Source organism: Nomia melanderi, chromosome 14 (assembly GCF_051020985.1).
Source record: "Nomia melanderi isolate GNS246 chromosome 14, iyNomMela1, whole genome shotgun sequence".
Lineage (NCBI taxonomy): Eukaryota > Metazoa > Arthropoda > Insecta > Hymenoptera > Halictidae > Nomia > Nomia melanderi.
In genome coordinates, this window is record NC_135012.1 from 3,922,327 (window position 1) to 3,948,929 (window position 26,603).

Here is a 26,603-nt window from a genome sequence, read left to right on the forward strand (position 1 = left end):
TTATACATAATTAGAGAAGTAAATTTAAACTGGAAAATTTATTTAACTCTTAAAACATTACAGATGAGAGATCAATTGAATACATTTTTGATAATAAAAGTTTTATTTAACAGAAACATTTCCTATGAAGAAATATTCTTATAACATAAAGTTTTTATACACTATCATTTTCAGTTTCTTTGTATACAGAATTAATATATGTATATTTTCACTTTTTTTTAGATACAAATTCAGTTTCATAGTTCATATGAGTTCCATCACAGAAAGGTCTATTAGATGTTTGTTTGCAATTACACAACCAATATGACTTAGTTTCTTTAACTACAAATCGTATAGGCCTCTGAGTAATCTTTAAAAACTGGTTTCTGTGAGTGCCATCACAGAATGGCTGTGTGTGACTGTAACCACATAGGCACCATGAATATTTTTTACCAGCTATGCATGTAAACTTAAAAGGCTTGGTATCATATATCTTTCCATTTTGTTTTTGAGAATTTGCACTATAATATTCTTTTATTTCATTTTTAGGAATTTCTACATTGTTTTCTTCCTTTTTAACAGAATACCTCATCTGAAATCAATTAAAGACATATTTAATGAACTACAGTACAGTTTTGTAACATACATAACCTAATAATAACTACTAAATAAATTGGGAAAATAATAAATACGTAATGTGTACTTCTAAACAACATTCAGATTAATCGATACACTTACGGTCTGACATTTAAATGAATTAAAATATGAAAATCGTAAGATTCTACTCAACACATTAATGCTCATTGTAAGTAATTTTTCATTCGTACACGCCCAGTCCAATATTCCTTCCCCACTAGGTTAACCAAGAAACATTATCTCCCTACACTATAAATATTATAAAGTATTATTGTATGTTTCCTGCGGTGACGAAAAAAGCAACATTATCTATGAACTTTGAATTACAAATGCTGTGGTTTTTGAAGAAAAAACTTTCAGAGGAAATTTTAAAATCAGATTTATTTGCTGAATATTTCTCGAGTCTTGCGAAAAGGGACAAACTGCAATTTAAAGATGTAAACTATTTTCAATAAATCAATACTTCCTGAAAGTGGACTGCTCGATTATTACCCTTTACAATTGTCCTAAGCAAGAAAATCTAACAAATATCATTGTTATAAATAAATAGTCAGTAAGGCAAAAAAATTCAAATTTAACAATTGGCAGCGCCATCTACCAGCGAACATATAAAGTAGTGAAAATAGAAAAATACGAATATCTCGTAAACCAGACATTAAAAATTTATATTTATGACCCTGATTTATTTATTGTGATTCTGTGCATCCAACTCAAGCCATTACATCTCTTAATTAAACGCATAATGCATTTTTCTAAAATAGGCAGTTTATGGGCAGAGAAACACTATCACCACGTAGCGGTGAAATGGTGGAACTAATTTACGCTATTGATTGCACCATTTGTTTCGTAAGATACCTGCTAAGTCATATTTGCTGTCTAGTAGTTTCAGTATTATACCATAGATTGCGCCGCAGTCGCTCTTTGTGAATTTCCACATCGGTAACATTTAGCTACTAGTTTTAGCGTTTTGCCACCGATGGCGCCACAGTCTATCCTTGTGAATTTCCACATCGGTAACATTTGGCTACCAGTTTCAGCGTTTTGCCACGGGCGGCGCTGTCAATCAAAAGCGCAAATTTTCGATTTATTTGAATTTTAAAGTAATAATTAGAAGTTTTTGTGAGAAAATAATATATTTAATATTGGACAATATGAAATAACATTATGTATAATTTACTCTAATAATATTATATATACAAATATATATATGTAATGCACTAATTAACAAGCAATGTATTGATATATAAAGTTCGTTATGACTATAAGTATGTTTATATATACATAAATATTTATATAAATGGACTTAGAACTATTTGTATTAGACATATCGTACAAAATAATTCACTGTGTTCTAGTATTATACTTAATAGTACGTATGTTGATAATCTTACAATTATTACAAGGATATTCTCAATGTTCTTAATATTATATGCTCATCAATATGATCACAGTCACACTCTTCCTTCATGAATTGACACAGTAATACAAAGAACTAGTTATCATTTCTCAAAATTTTATGGGGATTATGTGACTCATCACAACTGGTTTGATGGCTTACTAAGAACATATTGCAATAGGCATAGGAATGTTTATAATATTGTTAAACTTTCTGTCTCTCTCTCTTTCTCACACACACATGCACTCTTTGAATATATGTAGATCATTCAATAAATACACAGTATCAACAATATTAGAATATCACAAGAGTAGGAAGTCCATACTTCTATAGTTTTTCAACATTCACATTCCTCAAAATGTCACTAATTAAATATAAATTAATAACTGTACATCAGCTATTGTTCCACAGGGAAATAGTTTTGTCTAGAAAAAGCTCACAGTTGAAATAGAAAGGAATACTGGTGACCTTAATTATTTTAGTACAAGCCTTACAATCCACTTCTCGTGGTCCAACCTGAGGAAATACTTTCACAGCTATGACTCTTTCGCTTTGGTTTAGATTTTTAACTGTAAATCTCCTTTTTGTCATTCTATCAGATGTAAACATGCTGCAACGAGATAGTATGAGCATTGTTACATTTTGCATCTGAGTCGGATATTGAATTTTTTGTACTTTTTCCATCATCATCATGAGATAGATCTAAGAATAAATTATCATAAGCGTAGGCATTAGATATTTTATGCGGTTGCTTTTCTTCAGAAAGGGAGGCAAATTTTTCCAAAGAAATATTCCTTGATTGTGCAGAAATAGTGGGCAGTGTCTGGCTGGTACTGTTCCACTCTGATTTACTGGAAAAGTTACTCTCTATTTGATCTAAGCTTCTGCCTCTGGTCTCAGGCAGAATTATTATAGCAAATAAGGTTCCTAGGATGCTAGCTCCAGCAAAGGTCCACATGATAACTTCAATGCCTGCCATATAACGTAGGTCTGGGTATAGTTTAATGGTGCCAAACGTTAAGAGTTGAGCTAAACTGGTAGTTATGCCACCTAATGGTCCTCTGAACCTCAGTGGATACAGTTCTGAGGTCATCACCCAAGGTAATGTAAGAAATCCTATCATCGAAGATCCTACGTGGCCTCCAATGCATACCAAGGACACTGTTGATGGTAGTTTGAACCTGTAAACATCAGAGGAAGTATATTACTAAGATGTTAGATGAGTGCCAAGGAGAGAAAATGTTTAGTGCCTTTATATGTTCAATGATCTGCATATTGTTCAAGATAATTATTTCATAAAAGTCCATGAAATACATATGAATCGTGGCTCTATTTTCCCAGCAGTCTTAGATTATGATTTTTCCTTCTTTCAAATTAGTCGTTATCTTATCTTATATTTTACTTTTCTTATCTAGATAAATAACACTGATCAATCTACAAGAACTGCAGTTCTCTTACCGATGAAAGCATTTTATATTTAAATACATATCAAATTAAGAACATCCACATTGAGCCAAGATTGGCAGATAAGAAGAGGAGACAAATACAAGAAAATGTTAGCAATACACAAACTAGATTGTTCAGGAAAAATTCACCTTAGGTAAGTACTACCTTTCTGAGCAACTGCTATTCTAAGCTTACACTTCAATGTTTAATTAAAGTTCCAATTAAATAATAATGCGAACCTGAAGGTCAGAGCAACGCCTACGGCAGAGACTGCCATTCCTAGACCACTGATGAAGGCCAGCACTTTCCTACCAAAGCTGTTGGCAAGACCTGCACCGACGATGGAGGCGATCAATCTGATCATGCCGATACCAACGCTGGCAGTATACTCGTTCAGGTCGTTGATATCAATATCTTCTAGAACGGTCACAGCGTAAAATAGAATTATGTAGATCCCCGACATTTGTTGCAGAGCGAAGAAGACAAGAAGGATCAGGAACGGTTTCCAAACACTTGGCATGTGAAGAGCTTTGGTCAAACTCTCTTTTGACTCTTGCCTCTTCAGGTTCGAGTTGCAGAGTTCTTCATATTCTTTATCTGTGGTCGAGCCAGGTCCCCGTAGCCATAGCAACGACTCCTTTGCTTCTTCATTTCGTCCTCTAGCCATTAGCCATCCTGGAGTCTCAGGAATCATGCTGAAAAAGAAACAAGTGTCAATTTAAAGTTTCAAGTTTAAGTTTATGTTTAATGTCTCGTTAATGTCGCCATTTAAATGAAGTTGTTGGATCAGTAATTACCGAGTCAGTGCTAAAGAAAGGATTGCTGGACCGATGCTAATTGCTGCAGCTTTCTCCCATGTGGTGAATGCACCCAGAGTGTAGATCATAAGGACTCCAAGTGAAACTAACACTGGGCCACAGCTTCCTAGCCAGGCCCTTTGATTTGGAGCTGCAGTCTACAGAATGTTTAATATTATTTATTAATGGAGAATGGATATTAAAATGACAAGTGAAAGTATAAGTAAAGAGTACATAGAAGAGTAAGGGGATAAATACAGTTAAGTATAAATTGATTTGTTGTTTTACACTGAAACTACCAAGCAGTTCAATTGACTTTTGAATATTTCGCTATAGAAACTCCAAGAGTGCATCTGTTCAGACTTTAATTGATATACAATTCAATTTGCGTAGTGCTAAATGAATTTCTTTAATAATTTCTCAAAGAAACATCTGGTAGTTTTAGTGTTAAGATTAAAGTATTAATATTCAGATGCAATAGGTTGGTGAAAGGGACGTTTCCTTGTGCATTATCTTAATATCCTGAGGCAATTTTAAGCTGGTTTTACGAGTGGTCTACAGGTATTCAGAAACAATACTTCTACAGGATAGTTTAATGAATCCCCCAAGGCAACTTGAAGGCATGCCTACACATAGGTAACATGTCTAGGCGTATAGTCTCTCACATGAATCTAGGAATATCTGTTCGTTGAAAGAAAATTTGATATTTCACACAGATTATCTATTCCACACTGCCTTTTGCTACCCACATTAGCATTATTACCTATTGAGCCTTCGCTTGTCCTAGACAATATTTAATTGAGACCTTCAATAGTCTCCTTCAGGATGCCAATTGAAATGTTTCAAAGCCATGATCTACAGATACGCATCTGGATAATGATTTACATGATTTACAGGTACTGCCTCAATAGAGTGTACTCTTTAAATCTAACTTTCTTTCTAGGAACAGTGCATCAGACGTTAAGTGCAGATCCGCCAAGCCACGAATCAGACTCTATCAAGTTACAGCAAGATACGAATCAATACAACGATTTTATCAGACTCATTACCGCTATCTAATCCATTATCTTGACTCTAAGATTTCACGATTACTTTGTCCCGCCAGTAGTACGTGAAACTTTTCTAATCGTTCTAGTGTTCAACGACTGTTTCTCTTTCCTCCTAAATAAATGCAATTTATTATTTATAATGTTAGAACAGCGGTTTCAAAATTTTATGCTACTATGCCTTCCTAAAAAAAATTTTGTTTTCCTTGCCTCTCTATCTTTTAATCCTTAGCACTCCAGATGGTTTTGTAATCTGTCAGCAACTGCAACTAACTTTTATAGTATCCCTAGCGAAAATAAAAAATGCTATAACATTTCTTAGATTTTTTATTTTCCTTCTTAGTGCAAAATTTGGATGTGTAAAAAATCTAATAATTGTAGGGTAGTTTCTTTAAGATTCATTAAAATATCTAATGTTATTCCTGGTGCAATATTGGAGCCTACAGAGTTCAAAGGGTTAACCGTTTGATTGCTGAGGAATCTTATGTTTTGCCAAAATAGCGAATAGCGCGATAGCGCTCCTTTGTTATTTGCTCTATTGTAAAAAGGGAATTCACGCGCTTTGTATAGCAAACCACTCGTGTAAAGGATCATAAAAAATTATTTGCGTTAATTTCAGTGAATTATAAGTGCTTTTCACTAATTTTATCCACAAAATGAATTAACCCTCTATGGGCCGAATTTTTGTTCATGATTATAACAAAATCTATGCAGCGCAAAATTAATAAATATCTACATATGAATACGAATTAACAACGTATTCAATAGTTTCAATAATTTCATCCAACGAATATCTTTTGTAACTTTCAAGTTACAATGACGTTAAACTTTTATGCCTGAGCGTAAAAAAGTTGAAATTAACTGATTACTTTATTTTATTCACCACTTCCAGTGCAAAATGAAATAAACTAACGAGATGCCAGTATACTGATAGGTGACTTAAAAGTTACATGAGCCTACAGAGGGTTAAAACAAATTTAACACGTTGACTGCTGTAGGGGTCACCGGTGACCCCCAAACAAATCGAATTACTATAGTTCACTCAATTAAAAGATGATTATTTGAAAACATTTCTATTTTATAAATAATGCTAGCTAATGTGGTAGCATTCAGCTAGACGAACTTGCAATAATAACAATGCAATTCAATCAAATGATTTAATATTATATATTTTCCATTTCGAGTATTTTTCTTTATGAAATCATGTGGCACTTAACGTGTTAAGTAAATAAATGGTATTTTTAAAAATGTTTGTTGTTGCAATGCAATATAAGTGAGTTTATTCTATGAAAAGTGTTCTCCATTTTCCCATACACGCGCAATTAGTTTTGGCATATGTCCGAAGAAATCCGTCAGCAGCCAAACGGTTAATAGATATAACAATATAGAGACGTTCTAAATGACAATATCTTTATTACGAAATAAACGTTACGAAGATAGAAATCATCACCGATATTTTAATCCTTTCTCGACGGCGTACCTGTACCATTCTTCGCCGCTTTTCCCGACGGCGCAACTGACCATACTTTGTCGTCGTTCGCGAAAACGCAAGTGAACCATACTTCGCCACCAATGTATTTACAGCTTTATTTTGAGTTCGCTATTGAAATAAAATAATAATATAAAAAAACCAATACTGCCGTATCTAGACGGCGTCAGCCGCTGTAAAGTAATAAATGACTGCCGCATATAAGCGGCGTCAGCCTCTGTGGACCAAAAAGTGGCTGTCGTATAAACACGGCGTCAGCCGCTGTGACGCACCAAGTGACTGCCGTATATACACGGCACCCGTCGCGGAAGGGTTAATTGAAGAAATCAACCTGCATCGATCCGGAAGCATTGAAGCGAGTCACGCGTCAAAGTTTATCGTGATACACGTACCTCGCTGACGTAAAGGTAAAGGCCGTTCGCCATGCCCATGCCGATCCCACTGATGAATCTGCCGACGTACAACATGGGCACGTTCGTCGATAACGCTATCAACAACCAGCCGGCAGCGTGAGGTAAGCTGGCCAGGGCAATAGCCGATCTCCTGCCGAACCATTCCGCGCATAATCCTGCGATCAATGATCCCAGGGGATTCGAGACGACGCCAAGCGACGCTATCCACGATGTTTCAGACGTGTCGGCGAAATGTTTCTCCAGGAGCTGTGGGATCAGGATCGCGCTGAATCCTTGTCCGAGGCCAACCGATATCTGGCCGGAATGAGCGGCTAGTCCTGCCAATATCTGTAAGAGAAAGCTTTCTTTGAGTAACGTCTACGTGTTCAGTTCTGAACCCTTTGCACTCGAGAGGTGACTCTCACTCATGACTTGATTTCATACAGTAAAACTATACAATTTGATATTTAACACTAGGTTTACGGAACGCGTCAAATTGATGCGTATTGGATTTTAGAAATATTATTTTGTAAATGTTTACGCCGATTTTGATTGATGCGACCACACTGACATGTACCTCAATTACTTACTATCAAATCTCCAATTTTCCACAATCTAAATAAACGAGCATCAATTCTTTTAGGAATAATAGATTAAAGTGTACAATAGATGCCCGTAAACCTAGTGTTAATATTATATTTCTTGTAATGTATCATTTTGTGAAACATTCAAATAAAATAGCTTTGTTCCTCAATGTACGCGTGATTTCTCGTCGACTTAGTTTCACAAAATATCAATATTATCTCGTTAGAAAATGTTAAAATGTTTCTAGTGAAAAACTTCTGAGTGCAAAGGGTTGACAAGTTCTGTGCCATGTGTACCATTTGTGATACACGCCCAATTTTTTTGAGGAAATATGTTTTGTGAAATATGTGGCAAAGGGTAAACATTGCGAAGCAGAGAAAACATGAAATAATATCAAAGTATATATAAAAGTCACCGAAAACTTGAATGTATCTTAATATTTCATTTAGAAAATCAATGCACTCATAAGCTATGTGTATTAGGAAAGTTACTCATTTTGTTATCATTGCAATTGACCGGAAGAATCTAATGATCTGATAGGACAAGTCGGATCAGTGGAACAACATCTGAAAAATTGATAGCTACAGGCTTATTAGCTAAATTTAGTAGGCTAAGTGAATCAAGGGTTTCGGGTGTAAAATATGTGTACTAGGAAAGTTATCTTATTTTGCTATCATTGTAATTGACCGGAAAAATCTAATGACCTAATAGAACAACTCGCTTCGTTGGAACAACATCTGAAAAATTGATAGCTACAGACTTATTAGATAAATCTATTAGACAAGTGAATTGAGGCTTTTGGGTTTGTTTGTCATCATTGCAACTGACTTTAACGTTCTGCACTGATGCTATCTAGGAAGACGCTCTTAATATATCTACACTTATGTTCCACATCAGTAACTATTAATATCTTTCAATTATTCAACTGGACATTAAGAGTCTTGCTAGGTAGACACCAGTGTCTTCCACCACTAATGAAGCTAACCGTTTGAGTACCAAGCGCGATGGCGCTCCATTGCACAAATTAACTTTATTCACTTGTCTTCCTTTTAATCATTTATTTCTGTTATGACCTCCTCAGAACTGAAAAAACGGAACGATCTGTCTACAATCATCCGATATTAAAATAGAAAAGCGTCATTCAGTTTCTGAAGCGGAAGAAGCGCGATGGCACTCCAGAAATTTTCCACTCAAATGGCTAATGACGAATCGTCAGAATAACTTTCCCATGAACATCCGACAACCTCAATCCAGCAGAATCTCGCCGACTGCGAAAGCATCAAATCTACAATTAGGAGGACTCTCGCCGCCACGTAGTAGGAAATCGGCGTGGGTTCCGCGAACGTGTGTTGAAACGATGATGGAATCGGCGCCGGGTTTATTACGTTTTCGTTCACGTAACTCGCGCGCGAATCGTTCACGGTTCGCCGCGTTCCGCCGATCGTCGCTGGCGCGGAAGTGGCTCGAGGAATTTCGTGTCTTCCCGGTGGACGAGCGTCGTTCGCCTCGAGGAACGAGACCATCGCGGGATGTAACGCGACCGTTGTGACGCAAACGCTTCGCTTATCTTGTTCGAAACATGTTCGAGGAACAGTGGCAAGGATCTGCGGACACTGTCATTTGTAGCTGGAGATCTTGCCGCGGGGAAGCTGCAGCTCCGTTTTGCTTCGTCTCTTTCGCTCTGGAATAATCTTATCTTTTTCGGCGTTCACTGAACGAACACATGTTTTTGCTGAGATTTAGTTAACCCTTTGCGCACCTATCTTTTCTTTTGTTTTCCATCTTATCGCCGATAGACTGCCAGTTCGGAATTTTTTTATTCAATGTTTACCGATCTGATTAACGAAGAAGTAGAATATTAACCCTTTGCACTCGAGCGGCGCCTTTCAATCGCCATTCGATTTGACCGAACAAAATGATCAAATTTAGAATTCAATATCAAATTTTATATAATGTATCGACACATGGAACATCGAAATAAACTATTTTTATTAAATATTATTCATTTAAATAAACATAATATATTCTATTAAATATTCTATTAAATTTTCTATTAAATATTCTATTAAATATTCTATTAAATATTCTATTAATATATTCTATTAAATAAACATATCATTGATATTTAATCAGAAAATAATGAATATTTGTTGAGAAAAATATTCTCGAGTGCAAAGGGTTAAGTCATTCGTTTGAAACTTGGTATTCCAAAATATAAAAATTTCAATTAACCGAAATGTTGATATTCGTCCGCAAAGGGTTAAACAACAGTAAATTGTCGGCATTCGTTCACAAAGGGTTAAACAATAGTAAAAAGCGGAACTATACACTGGTCACTTGCTATTCAAGTAATTAAGTCCTTCGTTTGCAACTTGGTATTCCATATATGAAAATTTCAATTAACCAAAATATCGACATTCGTCCGCAAAGGGTTAAATTCTCGGTTGTTCTAGTGTTAGACACTGTTCCTAGTTTACTCGAGATGTAGACAGTGCTGCGTCCCTTCATTCGCAAGGTCCTCCGTTATGCGAACGACGGTGGGTCCTTTGCCTTCGTTCCCTGTTTGGAAGTCAATCTCGCTCTCGAGCGATGGGATTTCGCTTCCTAGACCCGCCGACTTTGGACGTAATGGGCACGTAACCGCGCGAGGAACATTTGGACGTCGTTGATGGGAATCGTGATTAGCTTCTCTCCTCTGTCTCTCTTTTCCCTCGACTGTTTAACCAGTTAACTGTGTTTGACGAGTATATACATCATCTCAAAACTCTTAATGCTGCTAACTTTTTCAACGATGGACTATTTATTTTTTGAGACAAACATGTAATTCTTCTTTGTTTCGCTTTAGTTTTTCGTTAGGATATATTTCAAGTGCATTTCGCCTGCATTTAACGAGTACACACTTCATTATTTGATTTTATTGCGCACACAATGAGAGATTTTTCAAACTAAATTCCACACTTAACTGGTTAAGAACCACTTGCGCTGGAAAGACGTGCCACGCACGTCGAGACGTTTCTATCCGAAAATTCTCAATGATGTCTTTCACATTGATAATCTTGTTGCATTGTGTTATTAGATTACTTCGAAATGTATCACTCTATATAAAATGATTGACCCCTTGCCCTATGATTTGTTTTCCAACTGTGATCGACACAGCAACTTCCTAACTAATAATCATTGAAAAAAGAGAAGTCTACATTTGCCTTACAATAGAATCATTGATAACAGAAGAATAATATCTAATTACAATTCAAAGTAAACGAGTAATGTTTATGTTTGTTAAATTCTATTCAAAATCTTCACCACGAGTCTCACGCGTTATTGCAAGGCAAGTGGTTAACAAACAAAATAAGTGTACATATCAGCGTAAAATAGGTAAAAACAAAATTCATCGCAGGAGACTTCGCCAAATTTCTGAATTCATTCTTGTGTTGTGTCAAAATTGCGGAGGCGCTTCTGTTTATCAGTATCAATTATAATTTTCTTACTATATTCTTCAAGAAATAAATCGAAGTAAATTTATTTGAATAAATGTTATTTTTAGATATTTTTTGTTATAACACAATATTTGTGATCTCATTAGATAACTACTCTTATTAATTTTGTTGTGTACACACCCAATCACTTCCGCATTTTTGGTAAATATCCACAAAAGTTGTTTATCATCGAAACGGTTAAGAACCTTGAATCCTCGATTGGCGACCGTTCGAATTTTACGGCGAATCTTTCTTCGATACATTTCTCGCGAGCACGATCGACTAGTTGGCTAGCCTCCTTCGCGCCCGACCGAATGAACGACACAATAGTCTCGATGTAAATTGCTTCCGGGTACTTCTTATCAGCCCGCATGGCCGTTTGAATAATCATGAGTCGATAGGTCGTTTATATTCTTTGCTAGAGGATACGACGAATCGCCGCTGCGTTTCTTTTCTTTCGTGAATGTCCTTGATATTCCAGGAGGAATCTTCTTAACCCTTTGCACTCGGTAGTTTTTCAGTAGAAGTGTGCAAGGTTAACCATTTGCACTCGGGAGGTGACTCTCAGTCATCACTTAATTCGACGCAGTAAAATTATAAAACATGACATTCAATGTTGAACTTTGTATAATGCCTCGATACGTGAAATATTGGAATAAATAGTTTTTTAAATAAATATGTTTCTAATATTATTACATGCAAAGTGACTTAGTGACTTTGTAATTTGCAATGAAGTATCAACAAGGGGTTAACCCTTTGGAAATATCGCGTCTCGTGTCGAAAATTTTAAATCTGACAAATTCGAGTGTCACATATTTTCTTTCAATATAAATTAAATATTATTCTCATTGTTTAAACGTTTCTTTGTTTCTTAATAAATCGTAGCTAAGAAATAAGTCATAGGGCAAAGGGTCAATTACTACGGACGCTTCATTGTTTAAAATTCCTCTAACTAAGTCGTAGACAAATTATGTAATTATTGAAACAGCAAGAAATCAGCACATAGTTTCCTTCTTTTTATACTAATTAAGCAACTTATGTGTAATTTAGCTTCATCTGCTAAAGGTTTTGTATATTTCAAAGCATGTTCGTCCGCAAAGGGTTAATAATAAAGTTTCGATAGAATTCCACGTTCCAATTGAATTTTTGGAAACAAAGAGTCCTTCACGGAGCGAGCGCTCTCGACGATTATCCCGCTAAATTCTGATTTAGCTCGCCATGACCCGAAACCGCGGGCAACTAGCACGTTATATTTTCATCGGAGGACGATGCCGAAGGTTCTCGCTTGAAGCGAGTGTCTTGCGGCGGCATGAATCGCGGATTCTACATGGAAAACGGTGTTTCACGCGACAACGATAACCAAAGCTTCCAAATCGCTTAACACTTTGACTGCCACGGCGGTCACCGATGACCGGAGCTTTCGAATGACAAGAAAATAATTATGACTTGGAAGATAATTGGTTTTTAATCAGCTTACTAATTTTCTAATAAGTTGTACTAATTTTACATAACGTAAATTACTAGATAATAGGGTAATATAAGAATTTTCATATCAAAGAATTAATAACTCATGCTTTGTATCTTTGCTATAGAAAGGACAAGTGACACATAAAACGCTGATGCTTTTCGTGGCAGTCAACGTGTTAATAATTTTTCATTCATTAGTTAACCAATTAACCTTTGCACACTCCTTTGCAATATTCAATTTTGTATTAGGTATCAACACATTAACCTTAGAAATAAATTAGTTCCAACCCTTAATTTACGTAAGATTTTCCTTTGTTACTTGCTAACTGTATTACCAATGTTTCAACAGAAAATAATAAATATTTATAACGGAAAGTATTGTCGAGTGCAAAGTCTTGCTTTGTATCTTTGCTGTAGAAAGGATGAGTGATATATAAGGCACTGACGTTTCTTGTGGCAGTCAACGTGTTACTAACCGTACCGAGAACCAGTCAAATGACTGCGTTTTCTTTTGTTCATTTAATTCCACAATTCCTATATTGCCCGATTAATTTGTTCTCCAATTACCATCCTTCCTTTTGTTTTTGTTTCCATGAACACTAGATTCACAGTCGTTTATTTTACACTTTATTCTATTGTTCCTAGAAAACTACGTGATCATCTACATAAATCGTAGAAATTGTAGTTTGAAAATCAGCATGAATAAAATAATATTTCAAAAATTCAATACCCTTCAAATTGACTGATTCCGTAAATCTAGTGTTAAGGCAAACTGATCATCTTCTCGCAAATTCATTTATCTCTATTTTTTCAGTTATTTGACTAGTTATAGAAAAAGTGTCTAAAGGTTAGTGTTAACTTTTGTACTCGAGAGGTGACTCAGCCACTTGATTTGACGCAGTAAACCTATAAAATTTGATATTCGACATTGAACTGTCTATCATCGGTGTGTAAAATATTAGGATAAAAGAACTTTGTTTCTCCATTCACTTGTAGATCGCGATCGAATTCCTACATCTCAAAGTGCAAAGTGAATCAGTTGCACCTGACCGAGGATTAACCCTTTGCACTCGGAAGCTTTACATTAGAAACATTCGACACTTCCCGTTGAAACATAGACGACACCTATTTGTAACGAACTAATGAGAAATCATACGTAAATTAAGGAACAAAGCTATTGTATATAAATATTTCACATATTGATGCATTATACGAAACTTAATATTATATATAACACTTTGTAATTTTGTTATATTAAATTAAATGGTGACTGAGAGTCACCTCTCGAGTGCAAAGGGTTAAACTCATTGAAATGCAATCAATAGAAACAAAATTATCTTTCGATTCCCTTTGCAAGAACCGTTTTACTCGAACGAATCCCCGATCGATGATCGGGACATCCCGAAAATCCTCGATCGGCAGGCCGATCTTCCTTGTAAACGGCTCGCTGCGAGATGTTCCGTGCAGATAACGGGCGAACCGTGATGTAATTACCGGACAGATCGCAATCGTTCGAGTGCATTACTGTTACGCGTACACTTTTGCAATGGACGACACAACCGGCGTTGTTTTCCTGGCTTCTCGTCGGGGACGTCGTCGGTTCGTTCTCCAGCGTCTCCATTTTTCCCGCGAACAACGCCGAACTCGCGATACCAATGAACCCTCGCCGCGAGTCGTTCACCGTGTACTGTACTTATCTTGGCACCCTTCGTCGGTTTCGTTCGATCGGCAATTATCTGCCTATCGAAATCGAACGATAAGACGCAGCCAGCCGACGATTAAATCACACGACTACTTACTTAGATCGGCGATCGCGAGTCGGACAACCGTGTAAACGGCCCTTTGTCGACGGACGCCGGTGATTTCGAGCTTTGATACTCCGTATCGACGGATCATTTGATCTTTAAAACTATTTAACACTATTTCTACCGAAAGTGCCAAAATACCTATGGAATGTTTAAATGAAAATTATTTTCCGAGTTTAACCTATATTCTGGATTGACTATTCGACTTTCTCAGTAACGATAATAAAACTAACTACAGGAAATGCCCAAAATTCAATCGAGGAATAATTATTGAGCTGAGAAAATAATATTCAGTTGAAATTTCCAAAGGTGACTGTTGACAGCTTCGATGGAAATAGTGTTGAATACCTTAGATTCTCTTTAGCTTAACCGTTTGGATGCTAAACAACTTTTGTGGATATTTACCAAAAATGCGGAAGTGATTGGGTGTGTATGCAAAAAAATTTAATAAGAGTAATTATCTAATGAGATCACAGATATTGTGTTATTACAAAAAAATATCAAAAAATAACATTTATTCAAATAAAGTTACTTTGATTTATTTCTTGAAGAATATAGTAAGAAAATTATAATTGATACTGATAAACAGAAGCGCCTCCGCGCTCTCAATTTTGGCACAACACAGTTTATTCTATTGTTCCTGGGGAAGTTGATACTCGTTCATTTAGATTTTGGAAATTCTAGATGTAGAAATAGACGATCAGGATTCATATTCGTGTAATTGGATCAACGAAAACCGATTGAAACATTTACCAAATAATGTTTATAAAATTCAATCCGAGTCAATTTGACGCGTTCCATAAACCTAGTGTTAATGAAGAAAACTATTTCGAGTACATGAGAGTTTTGATGAATGTTTACGTGGCAGTCAAAGTGTTAAACGAAACTCCATTAGCTAGATAGGATTATCGTTCAAAGTGGAACGCCGGGAATTAATTGATCTCCCTTACGCCCTTCTGTTGGCCGGATTGAAGGAGCTTCCACCAGAATTTCGCCCGTGTGATCATCTTCCCCGAGTCGCTCCTCTATCCTGTATCTGCAACACGTGGCAAAAGAAACACATCGTCAGAGATAAACAGAAGCCGCGCGTTCTTTAACCGAAACGGTATTTTTCCTCTTCCGTTCAGCGTTGCTTTGATTTATCGTTACGCAAAGCAAGCGGAACGAGAAGTCGCGAAATTAGAGGGAACAAAGGATCGTTTGCTCCGGACACGAAATACACATATTTTGTTCGCTTCTCTCATTTTCTTGGAACCAACTTCGCGATTAACTCATTGCGCGCTGGTAACGAGGAATCTCGTTTTTTTTTTATAAAGACACTTAGCTATGCTACTTTGCTATTTACAGCATTTAAAGAAATATTAAGCTTTTGCACTCGAAAGTTTTTCATTTGAAATGTTCAATACTTTCTAGTTAGATGTAGACAAGATTCTTTAAAATAAATTTATCAAGAAATTACACATAAATTACGGAACAAAGCTATTCCCTTTTAATATTTCACGTATTGATGCAGTGTACGAAGGTAAATACCAAAATTTATAATTTTCCTGTATCAAATCATCTGGCGACTAGTGACTCTCGGTCACCATTTGATTTACAGCAAAACTATAAAATTGAATATTTGGTATTTTAAATGAAACTTTGTATTGCTATAGGAAATATTTACATAAAATTACTTTTCGCTTAATTTATCTGTGAATTATCGTTAAATTAGTTTCAAACAGTGTCGTCTGTATCTCGTCGAAAAATGTTAAATATTTCCAGTGAAAAACTTTCGAGTGCAAAGGGTTAACCCTTAGCAGGTTGTTTTGTAATCAGCAACTGTAATTAATTTGTATAGTATTCCTAGTGAAAATTATAAATGCTATAACATTTCTTCGATCTTTTATTTTCCTTCTTAAAGTCCATTAACCAGTTAACTGCTTGATGAGTATACGCGTCAACTTAAAGCTTGAAATGGTACTAATACTTTCCACGATGAATTCTTTATTTTTTCAGATAAACATGTAATCCTTCTTTGTTTCGCTTTTCCATTAAAATGCACTGTAGATGCAAACATCCTGCATTTGGCGATTACACGCTTCATTTCTTGATTTTATTGCGCGCAGAACGAGAGATCTTTGAAACTAAATTCCACAGTTAACCCTGTCTTACGATTCATTTCTCAACTGTGCTTGATAAAACAACTTTCTTAATCATTTATTAGAAAAAGAAACACATTGTGTACCGATAATGAGAAATCTCGTTTTTATATAAAGACACTTAGCTATGCAACTTCGTTAATTACCACAGCATTGAAGAAATATAACATTTCACTCGAATTGATTATCTATTTAACCCTTTATGGGCTGAATTTTTGTTCATGATTATAACAAAATCTGTGTAGTACAAAAGCAATAAATATCCACATACGAATACGAATTAAGAATGTATTCAATAGTTTCAATAATCTCATCAAACGAATGTATTTTGCAACTTTGAAGTTACAATGACGTTAAACTTTCATGCCTGAGCGTGCAAAAGTTGAAGTTAAGTGATTACTTTATTTTATTCATCACTTCCGGTGCAAAATTAAATAAATCAACAAGATGCCAATATACTGATATGTGACTTTAAAGTTACATGAGCCTACAGAGGGTTAAAATATATTACATAACAATATGATATCTGAATTTTTATATGTATAGTCATATAAGTTGATCTCATTGAAAATTGCCATCACAATTCAGTTTTCTGAAAATTAGGTACGCAATGTGTTAACCGACGGTATCGTTTCGTATCGAGAAATAATTTGTTGTTCTCTTGTTCTCCCGTGTTTTTTCGAGTTATCGTTCAGCTCTGCGACGAAGCTTTTCGCGCGAACAACAATCGCTGCAAAGACGATCGCGAATCTCCGCGACAAGTCGACTCTGTTCTCGGACGATTCCGTCTGATTACCAACGGTCCGGGTAATTACAGTGTCGTCCCGAGGAAGTTGATTAATACTTTAACTGCCGCGTCTCACAGTGCGGTCGCTTGTGAACGAAACCCTTGAATTCGATTATTCATATAACGAACATTGGAGGTTACCAATGCGTTGTTTGAAAAATAACAATTTCCTGCAAATCATTTATATAACGTTGGAATCGAAACCATATCCATTGTCATTTAAAAAATCTTCATAATATCCCTGTAATGTGAACAAAATATAACCATCATTTGTTTAGTTGTATACCGTGCAACTTTTGTCTGAAGCATTTGTTTGTGTCACTCGTACTTTTTAAGTTATTGAGTTTTGTTCAGGAAATTAGGGTAATATTCGTTTTTATATCAAACATTCATTTTGTTAGATGGAAGATAGATAGAAGATAGTAGAGTATCGTTATGGGGAATATTGACTTTTTATTTTTTGATTTATTATGAAATCCAGTTTAATTGTACACGAGTTCCGGCGAGTGTTTATTTGGTAGTTAAAGTGTTAATCATACTCGCGAATTAACGAACACGGTTCGATGGATGGATTGTTGTTATTAATCGTCTTACGATCGATAGTTTGCGGTTTCATGGATAATCGTTTAATTGAACCTTTGTCGATCAACGATTTCACGTTTGCAAGGACTCTAATTGATTATGAATGAGACTTCTGATTGATTTGCTTCGACGTCGATTTTATTCGAATTCGATTGATCTTTATTCGATGTGCTTTTCGCAGATTTATCTCGTTTCTCGAAACAACAGTCGCTTTGTTTAATTTCTGTTCGACTTAATAAACAACGGAATTTACACTGTATTCTGACTTTGTTCGAATCAATCTCGGTATCGCTTATCGCGCAGCTAAAGAGACAAAGAGATGAAAAGTGAAAGAGTTTGAAAAGAAGAAAGGGGGAATCGATGTTTCCATTGTAAACCGGTCAACTTGCTATTATTTTATACAGTTAATTTCAAGAATCATTCTCGTCTTCAGATAAACATGTAATTCTTTCTCATTTTCTCAAGTATTTTATTTATTTAATTTAATACTAGATTCATGGGACCCGTCAATTTCACTGGTACTGAATTTATTAAACGTTATTTAGTGCAATTGTACACGTTGCATTGTAATACTCTAATAGTGCTAATTACTCATATAGTTACTAACTTAATTTAATTTTATTTTATTTCATTTCATTTCATTTGAAAAATGTATGTTATGTGCATTTTTTCTACGTTCCACGTGCACACTCGTTCGATTTTCCCGCATACCCCATAGGGATTTTCAAAGGTGAACTCCACAGTGAACCAGCCAAGATTTTCACCGGGCGGGAATCTCTGATACGCTAGATAAAATCGCTGTGGCAGCGGTGAATCAACCCGATAGATTAATCGCGGGACGAGATAATGTCGAAATCTAATGGGTAAATTCGTTAATAGGAAAATTGCGGCTCACGTGCGAACCTGGCGGAGGAGAGCGTCGATCTCTGACTCGTTAGAGATCACGAGTGTCTCTCGGCTGAGTCACAAGACTGGCTTTCGAACAAGGGCCGAGCGAATGACGATTTAAACGGGCCCCATTATTCAATTCCCCGATACGCATCGGCTGACCTGTCGGAAAACACTCGTAATCGCTGTAAACGCTGCGCAATGCCCAACACGCAAACAATTTACGCATCTAGGAACATTTCGGGAAACGAGGATTATTCTTGATTGTTAACACTTTGTTTACGGACGTTTATTATACTGTTTATTCTATTGATCCTGGAGAAATGGACGTTCGTTCGTTTGGATCTTGGAAATCGGCGATTCGGAAATATACTATTAGCATAAGGAATTCGCGTAGCTGCATCAATTATGACATAAATGTTTACTAAATAATTTTTACAAAATCCAGTAGGAATTGAGGAGTCAAATTGTCGCTTTCAGTGAACCTAATCTTAATAATTCCCGTGGATTTTGAATACGATCCGTTGGACTTCGTTGAGAATCGCACTATGCGTGTCAATTAACGTTTCCAATTGCTCGAAGGATCATTTTGCACTAATGGAAGGACTGTCACCTCTTTATTAAGATTTATTCTCAATGTCAGGTGTAAACTTGTATTTAGTTTTTGGGAAATGAATTAACTTCTCACGCAGGAAAAGAATTCAGAGGTTCGGCAGTCTTACGCGAGGAATTTCGTTTTTACCTATTTCACGCGGATAAGTACGCAAGTTTTTATTAATAATCTTGAATTTCACTTTGAATGTTTTGTATATCTCCTATGTCTCTTACAATATCTCTGAAAGTAATATTTAGGTGAATACTGTTATTTTTACTTCGTTTCTACCCGTTAACATCTCGAATACGAAGAAAGTGATTTTTCGTTACACGGTTCACATTTTTCCTAATATTCTACTAACAAATAAATTTGCAGGTTAAAAAGAGTCTAGTACTGCGTCCCAGGACTGGACACGCGACCAGACAATGGCGCCTGCGTAAAAATGGCGCGCACAGAACGTGTCAAAGAATTCGCGTTATTTCGTGTTTACAATTAAACAACGAAAAGTGAAAAGGAATTTTTCTTTCTCTCGCCGGCGAGACAAGAAATAGGAAATATAATTTGCGGGACGATAAATGTGATTTCTTGTTTCGATCCGATTCGCTCCGGTGTACCCTATATATCGCGGGGCAATTCGATTCAACAGTTCGCGAGTGAAATAATAAAGAAATGGACACGGAAATACGGAGCAGGGAAATACAAGATACAAGAGAAGCAAGGTGAACAGACAAGAGTTTACTTCTCACGATGGGTGCTCAGCTGTTCCGAATAAATTAATTAGTTACTTAATGGATGGATGCAAAGATCTGCGTTCCTGTTGCCAAAGTGTACAAAATGAAATACGTGTATTGATTCAACTGCGAGTTGCCTTGGATCGATGAACGCGCGTACGCAAACGAGTTTCGTTAGACGCAAACAATCTTTGCTCGTTTGCTGACGTCTTAGAAGGTGTAGAAAGAAAGAATTTACGATTGTTATCTCAGCTTAAAAGAGAGCAAACGGAGGTTGCTCGAGAAAGGAAACATTGCTCTTCCTCGGTCTCCTTATCTTCTCTTGTAACTTCCAGCATTCGCGACAAAGGTCGTCGCTGTTCGAGAATTGCATTGAGCATCAGCTTAATTGTCGTGCCGAATGGAATTCATTAGTACTCGAAATCATTGAATTGCCAATGCTACTCGAAAACATTTATCGTTCGTGGTAAAGTGTGTTAGTTATCTCACACTAGAAATTGTAACGATTTATTTTGGTTTCTTCGTATATTCATTGAGTAATGTTTATCTTTGAAATCCTTTCACATATTCAACATTTCTAACTTTCACGCAGCAAAATACAGGGAATGATGTAACATCAAATTATTTCATCGAACCGTTTCATTATTATTGCACGTTCATTTTGTCGAACGTTACTGTGCTACGTGACAATGATTTATAATAGAAAATTCGCAAATAAGCGACGCTCGATCGACTGAATTCCAATGATTCGATTCGGTCGATTAGAAAACTGAAGCTCGACTTAATCTAGAATGTCAGTACCACCGGAACGGACCCGCATAGCTATCGGTGGTTGCTCAAAAGCAGCGTGAAACCGTTTCCGCTGTGAACAAACACTTTCCCTGGTACCGGGGCAAAAAAAGCCCTAGTCACCACAGCAATAAACCCACTTATGAAATGGCTGGGACCACATAATGCCTAGCCTTTACAGACAAACGTCTGAAATCGCGCTCACTTCGGCCGCCAGTGAACGGCACTCGCCGATGGTTCAATGATTTTAACGACGCCGAGGAATAGGAACCAGCGTTCTCTTACGCGGGATCGATGGATCTAATGTCGCGGATTTAACCCCTTGCAACGTGACACGGTGTCAGTGTTATAGGGAAAATCTCAAGAGCTGAACTGTACTTGAACTGTTTTCGTTGGAAAGTTTAGAAAGTCCAAGCTGCTTGATAAGATTTAAATTGATTACTGGTATCAACTGTGCTTTAAACCCTTCAAACATGATTTTTGTATGAAATTATGGTTACTTACTTGATAATAACGGATCGTTTAATACTAGTAATGGCATTGTTTCGAATGAAATAGTGATGGCATATTAAGTAATTTTTTTAATTGACATAGGTTCATGTAATGTGGCTTCTCGCTGTTTTAATATTTTATCAGATAATGAAGGGAGAAATAGAGTCTATTATAATATACGTTAGGTTTGAAGGGTTTAAGGTTCATAGGGTTAAGTTTCAAGTTCACAGGGTTAACACTGAAACTACCAGACAGGTCAAATGATCCTTTCTGCAATTATTAAAAAGGCAACAGACGTTTCTCGCAGAAATGATTACAGAAATTGATTCAGCAATACGCAAGCTGAATTGTAAATCGATTAAAGTCTCAATAGATGCACTTTTGGAGTGTCCATAGGGGAATTCCAAAAAGTCAATTTAACTGTTAGGTAGTTTTAGTGTGAAATATCAAACGCGATCGCAAACGGCGCAATGATCCTGGACTCGGCGCGGCTCTTCCGCTCGGAAGGACGCGGAACGAGTTTGTTTTTCCGTTTTCGGCCGGTGTACAAAACTTTGGCTATTTCCGTCGTCGTCTCGACTACAACGCATTCTGCAACGATTTCCGATGGAGCTGTTCCAAACGAATTTCAACGATCCACGAGCGTACTCCGAACAAACGCGATCCGATCGATCATTTCTTCCGCCTCCCTGTGACGTTACTGCAGCGTTTCCCTTCGACGCGTAACAGATCTCTTCTGGGGAGTCAGGGGAACTTTTATTTTCGAATTTGGAAAAGAACGTGTCGGTTAGAAAACGGCTGTAATCGACTCAATTACCTTTTCCACGATATGAAAGTCCATTAACCAATTAAGTGCGCTTGACGAGTATACGCGTCAACTTAAAGCTTGAAATGGTACTAATTCTTTCCACGATGAATTCTTTATTTTTTCAGATAAACGTGTAATTCTTCTTTGTTTCGCTTTTCCATTAAAATATACTGCATTTGGCGATTACACGCTTCATTTCTTGATTTATTGCGCGCAGAACGAGAGATCTTTGAAACTAAATTCCACAGTTAATCGTCTTACGATTCACTTCTCAATTGTGCTTGATAAAACAACGTTCTTAATCATTTATTAGAAAAAGAAACGAATGTTACATATTCTACGTCTACATTTACCCTACAGGATTTTTGAAAGCTCCCACAATTAATACATTGCGTACCGGTGACGAGATATCTCGTTTTTATATAAAGACACTTAGCTATGCAACTTCGCTAATTACCACAGCATTGAGAAAATATAACATTTCATTCGAATTGATTATCTATTTAAAATACATTACATAACAATATGATATCTGAGTTTTCCTATGTATAGTGATATAAGCTGACCGCATTGAAAATTGCCATCACAATTGAGTTTTCTGAAAATTACACGTTGAACGCCATAGGGGTCACCGGTGACCCCAATCAAATCGAATCACTATAATTCATCAAATTAAACAGTGACTGTTCGAAAACATCTTTATATTATAAATAATGTCACCTAATGCACTGACATTTTTCAAGATATAATATTGAATTATTGAATTAAATTGCGTTATTGTTATAGTTTATCTTGTCGAATGTCAGTGCATTAGGTGACATTAAAAAAGATTTAATATTGAATTATTGAATTAAATCTTTTTTCGTTTCCTGCATTTTGCTTCGTGAAATCGTGTGGCATTCAATGTGTTAAGGGAGGACACCTAGAGAACAATCAAATTCCTATAATCTACATTCAGAACGTCTCTAAGTGATGTCCCCTTAATTTCAATCAAAATATCCCTCGGAGAATAACACTCACCTTGCTAAATTTCCGTTGGCGTGAAATCCTTCAAATTCCCTCGATCATCGATCCCTCGTATCACGTACACGAAGGGAACGATACACGTGGATGAGGATCGACGCGACGCGATCGTGAGTCACTCGATCGACGGAACACTTTCCCGACACAAACGAATTACGATGACCTTATAAAGTCTAGAATAAAGAAGAGTACCGGCCGACGGAGGATTTCGCGAGCGAATGACGCTTGCCTCGCGAGAGAGATGGATCGTTGACGTTCCCGCGCGGGAACGGACTGTCAAAGCGAGCGAGCACGTGGTCCGGGCTTGCACGGTGGCACGATCAAGAGAGCCAGGTCTGCCGCGAGTTTTTTCGCACTCGGCACTGAGATGATTTTCGCCGGCGCGTTCGCATTTATACCGCGGCTCGGTAACGCGCCGCTCTTCTGAAAACGGCGCGCCGCGCCGCGAAGCGCCCTTCCAGGACCGCCTCGAGGTCTCCCGGTCTCCCTGCTCGCCACCGCGATCGATTTCCCTCGATCCCCCGGCCGGTTTCGATCCGTTCGCCTTCGTTCCGCGAGGGAATCACGCGTGTCGAGTCGCTTTTCACCGGTGTGCGGGAACCTTTACGAATGAAAAGCCTCGCGAACCGTGGAAAACGCCTTAAGACTTTGATTTGCAGAGCGAACGCTCAGAACTTGGAACAGTTTTCTTACACCGGGGAATTCGGTATGAGAAATGTCTTATTGTGTAATACAATTGGACGATGAAGCGTATGCTCGTTAAAGATAGGTGAAATGTGGCTGTTATGTATTCTAAGGATAAACTGATATAGAACGAAAAAGAATTACATGTTTATCGGTGAAAATAAATAATTCATCGTTGAAGAAATTAGTACCACTTTGCTTTTGGGATAAGGTGTGCAGTCTTCGCATACAGTTAACTGGTTAACTTTGTGTTGTAATTGTGCCCAAGTAATTTGGGAGCTTCGGTCATCGGTGACCTCCGTGGATACCAACGTGATAATGAAGCAGGAATTGTAAAGTCAAGATTCTTTACGATTGCTCCAGTATTTTTATTCTATTACAATATTCGGTTCGTCCGATGCCCTACCAAGAAAATTAATGTTTCAGTTTCTATAGAAAACGGTGTAACTTGAGAATAGAGATGAAAGAAGAAAGCAGAGGAGGTAGAAGCCCACGCGGCTTATTAATTGATTTAAAGAAAGTTCAAACGAAATGTTTATTTCGCTTCCCGTTTACTCGGAGATGACAAAATGAAACGATTCGTCGAATGATTAGTTTTATCCGAGCAACAACGAGTTCCGTTCAATGAACGCTGTGAGGTCTGACCGAGAAAGCGACGCCTCGGCGGACGCCATCTTGTCGCAACGTCGCGACGCGTCGTTCCAAACGGGAACTTCCAATGGAACACGGAAACTTCGTCGATTCCCGACGAAATTTTCGTTCTATTATGTTCGACGTAATTGCACGCGACGCTTGTTATGTTACAAGTTATTTTCCAGGCATTAAAGTCGTTAAAGCGACTCTCGGTGTCGTTGAAGCAACGTGAGCGCCGCCCTCGATACATTTATTCTCTAGGCCAACTCGATTCTCGTTATCAATGGTCTCTCTCCATTTAAGGTCACGTTAACCTATTTTCACCGCGCGCTCCAATAAAACCAAAAAATTAGGCTCCGCTGACGTGGATGTCGCGCGATGCACTCTGCGTTGACCTTTCCACGGCATACCGCACAGTGTGGCCGTCTGTGGACATAAAGTTCGACTATCCGCGTAACGAAAATTGAAGATTACCAATGTGCTGCTAAGTAGTCTCTGCTATACAAAGTGATTTGCATGTGAAAAACACAAGTTTCTCTATTTGTGTAACGTTGGAATCAAAACGCGAATCATTCATTGTCACTGAAAACACCTCAGAATACCTTCATTATGTAAAAGAAGTATAACTGCAAAATTTGTCTCATTAACACCAAGCGTCGCGCTTCTATTTTAAAAGACTTCCCGGTAAACACACTTCATCGCGAAGATTCTGTTAACTACGTAGATTTCGAGTTTCGAGAAGTGTCAAGATCCTCAAGTTAATCCGATAGAAAAACACCAGAGAGTGCCGATCGCAGTTTTCCTAGTTTTCCCGGTTTAAAGTCACAAATTAACGTTCCCCTACAGGGAAAATGAAAAATGCCAATTGTATCTGTTCTTTCTGCGATTCACCGTTCCCTGGAAGTTCGTTTTCTGCCAAGTCAACGGCGAGGTCTCGTTTCGAAACGATGATCTTCGTAGAAAACGCGAACGGCAGGCATAAAGAGTTCCATTTTTCTATAATTTATTATTGAGTGAGGTCACGGAGCTAATGAGGTCAACAATTCCTCCCAATCTATTACGAATTCTGATCGCACAAAGAGTCCCATTGATCCAGAAACGCATCCGGACCTGTCTGGGTCCGGCGTTCTTGGGAGATAAGTTGTTTTCGCGAGCGATCCGCGTCCCCTTAGTAAAAGGTGCCATTATATTATCCCGGTGACAAAAGCCGCGACCTCCGTCGTGATTGCGAGCCGCGAACGAACGGTCGCGATAAAAAGTGACGTTTACAACGAGTAACGTGAGTTACGGCTCGGGGTTGAGTCGGCGCGACGGCGCGACGAGGAACAGCGGAGTTTCCCTCGAGGAACGATCAGGAAACTTTAAATTCGCTCGCTGTCAATGGCCTGTTTCCTGAATGGACGGGTTACAAATAGTTCCTTCTTCTGTTTTGCATTTCGAGTGAAAGGAAGAATAACCGAGAAGCAGTAAATCAGTGGACTTATTCTACCATTCTAATAGAATGATTATTCTAATTATAAACATTATCATTCTTACATCGTGATTATTGTCGTCGCGAAGGTGTCCAATTAGTTTGAATCAAATGGCTTCGATGAACTTTGAAACAAATTCTCGAATGAAATGTCGCAACCTATAGAATATATCGATACAATGTGTACACAAGCTTTACACTTCACTACCTGAAGATTCAATTAAATCATAACATTGAAAGACGCATTAATCCTCGATAAGCCTATCATATGAACCTGGTATCTCTATGAAATCGTTTTCTAGAGGGATTAGATTAGAAGAGTCCGAGTAATTGATAAATTAATCTTCGACGGGTACTCCGTCCGTCCGTTGATTGAAATTTAATGATCCGTCGAGTCGATTCGTCGAAATCGCGACGTTCCCGGCCAAGGTAGTCCCATTAACGGTGCGCCGATCGAATTTATGC

The 26,603-nt window shown here is 37.4% G+C and overlaps 2 protein-coding genes across 6 annotated transcripts; both read right to left on the reverse strand.

Moving 5' to 3' along the window:
- Window positions 1–80: 80 nt before the first annotated feature.
- LOC116426990 (uncharacterized) lies at window positions 81–1,101 on the reverse strand. Of its 2 annotated transcripts, XM_031976787.2 has the most exons (3): window positions 943–1,101; window positions 718–864; window positions 81–571 (listed from the first exon to the last, which is right to left on the reverse strand). In XM_031976787.2, exons 2-3 carry the CDS (start codon window positions 781–783, stop codon window positions 209–211), a joined length of 429 nt encoding a protein of 142 aa, XP_031832647.1. In that variant the 5' UTR covers window positions 784–864; window positions 943–1,101; the 3' UTR covers window positions 81–208. The 2 variants fall into 2 exon arrangements, with proteins under 2 accessions (XP_031832647.1, XP_076230146.1); XM_076374031.1 differs by having other exon boundaries at window positions 718–1,093.
- Window positions 1,102–1,745: 644 nt separating this feature from the next.
- LOC116427023 (facilitated trehalose transporter Tret1) lies at window positions 1,746–26,352 on the reverse strand. Of its 4 annotated transcripts, none has more exons than XM_031976859.2 (6): window positions 26,204–26,352; window positions 15,465–15,550; window positions 7,182–7,529; window positions 4,255–4,412; window positions 3,697–4,152; window positions 1,747–3,192 (listed from the first exon to the last, which is right to left on the reverse strand). In XM_031976859.2, the coding sequence occupies exons 2-6, from the start codon at window positions 15,519–15,521 to the stop codon at window positions 2,607–2,609; spliced, it is 1,605 nt and encodes a 534-aa protein (XP_031832719.1). In that variant the 5' UTR covers window positions 15,522–15,550; window positions 26,204–26,352; the 3' UTR covers window positions 1,747–2,606. The 4 variants fall into 4 exon arrangements, with proteins under 4 accessions (XP_031832720.1, XP_031832719.1, XP_031832718.1 ...); XM_031976858.2 differs by lacking the exon at window positions 26,204–26,352 and adding an exon at window positions 23,348–23,727; XM_031976860.2 differs by lacking the exons at window positions 15,465–15,550; window positions 26,204–26,352 and adding an exon at window positions 11,449–12,341 and having other exon boundaries at window positions 1,746–3,192.
- Window positions 26,353–26,603: the final 251 nt, after the last annotated feature.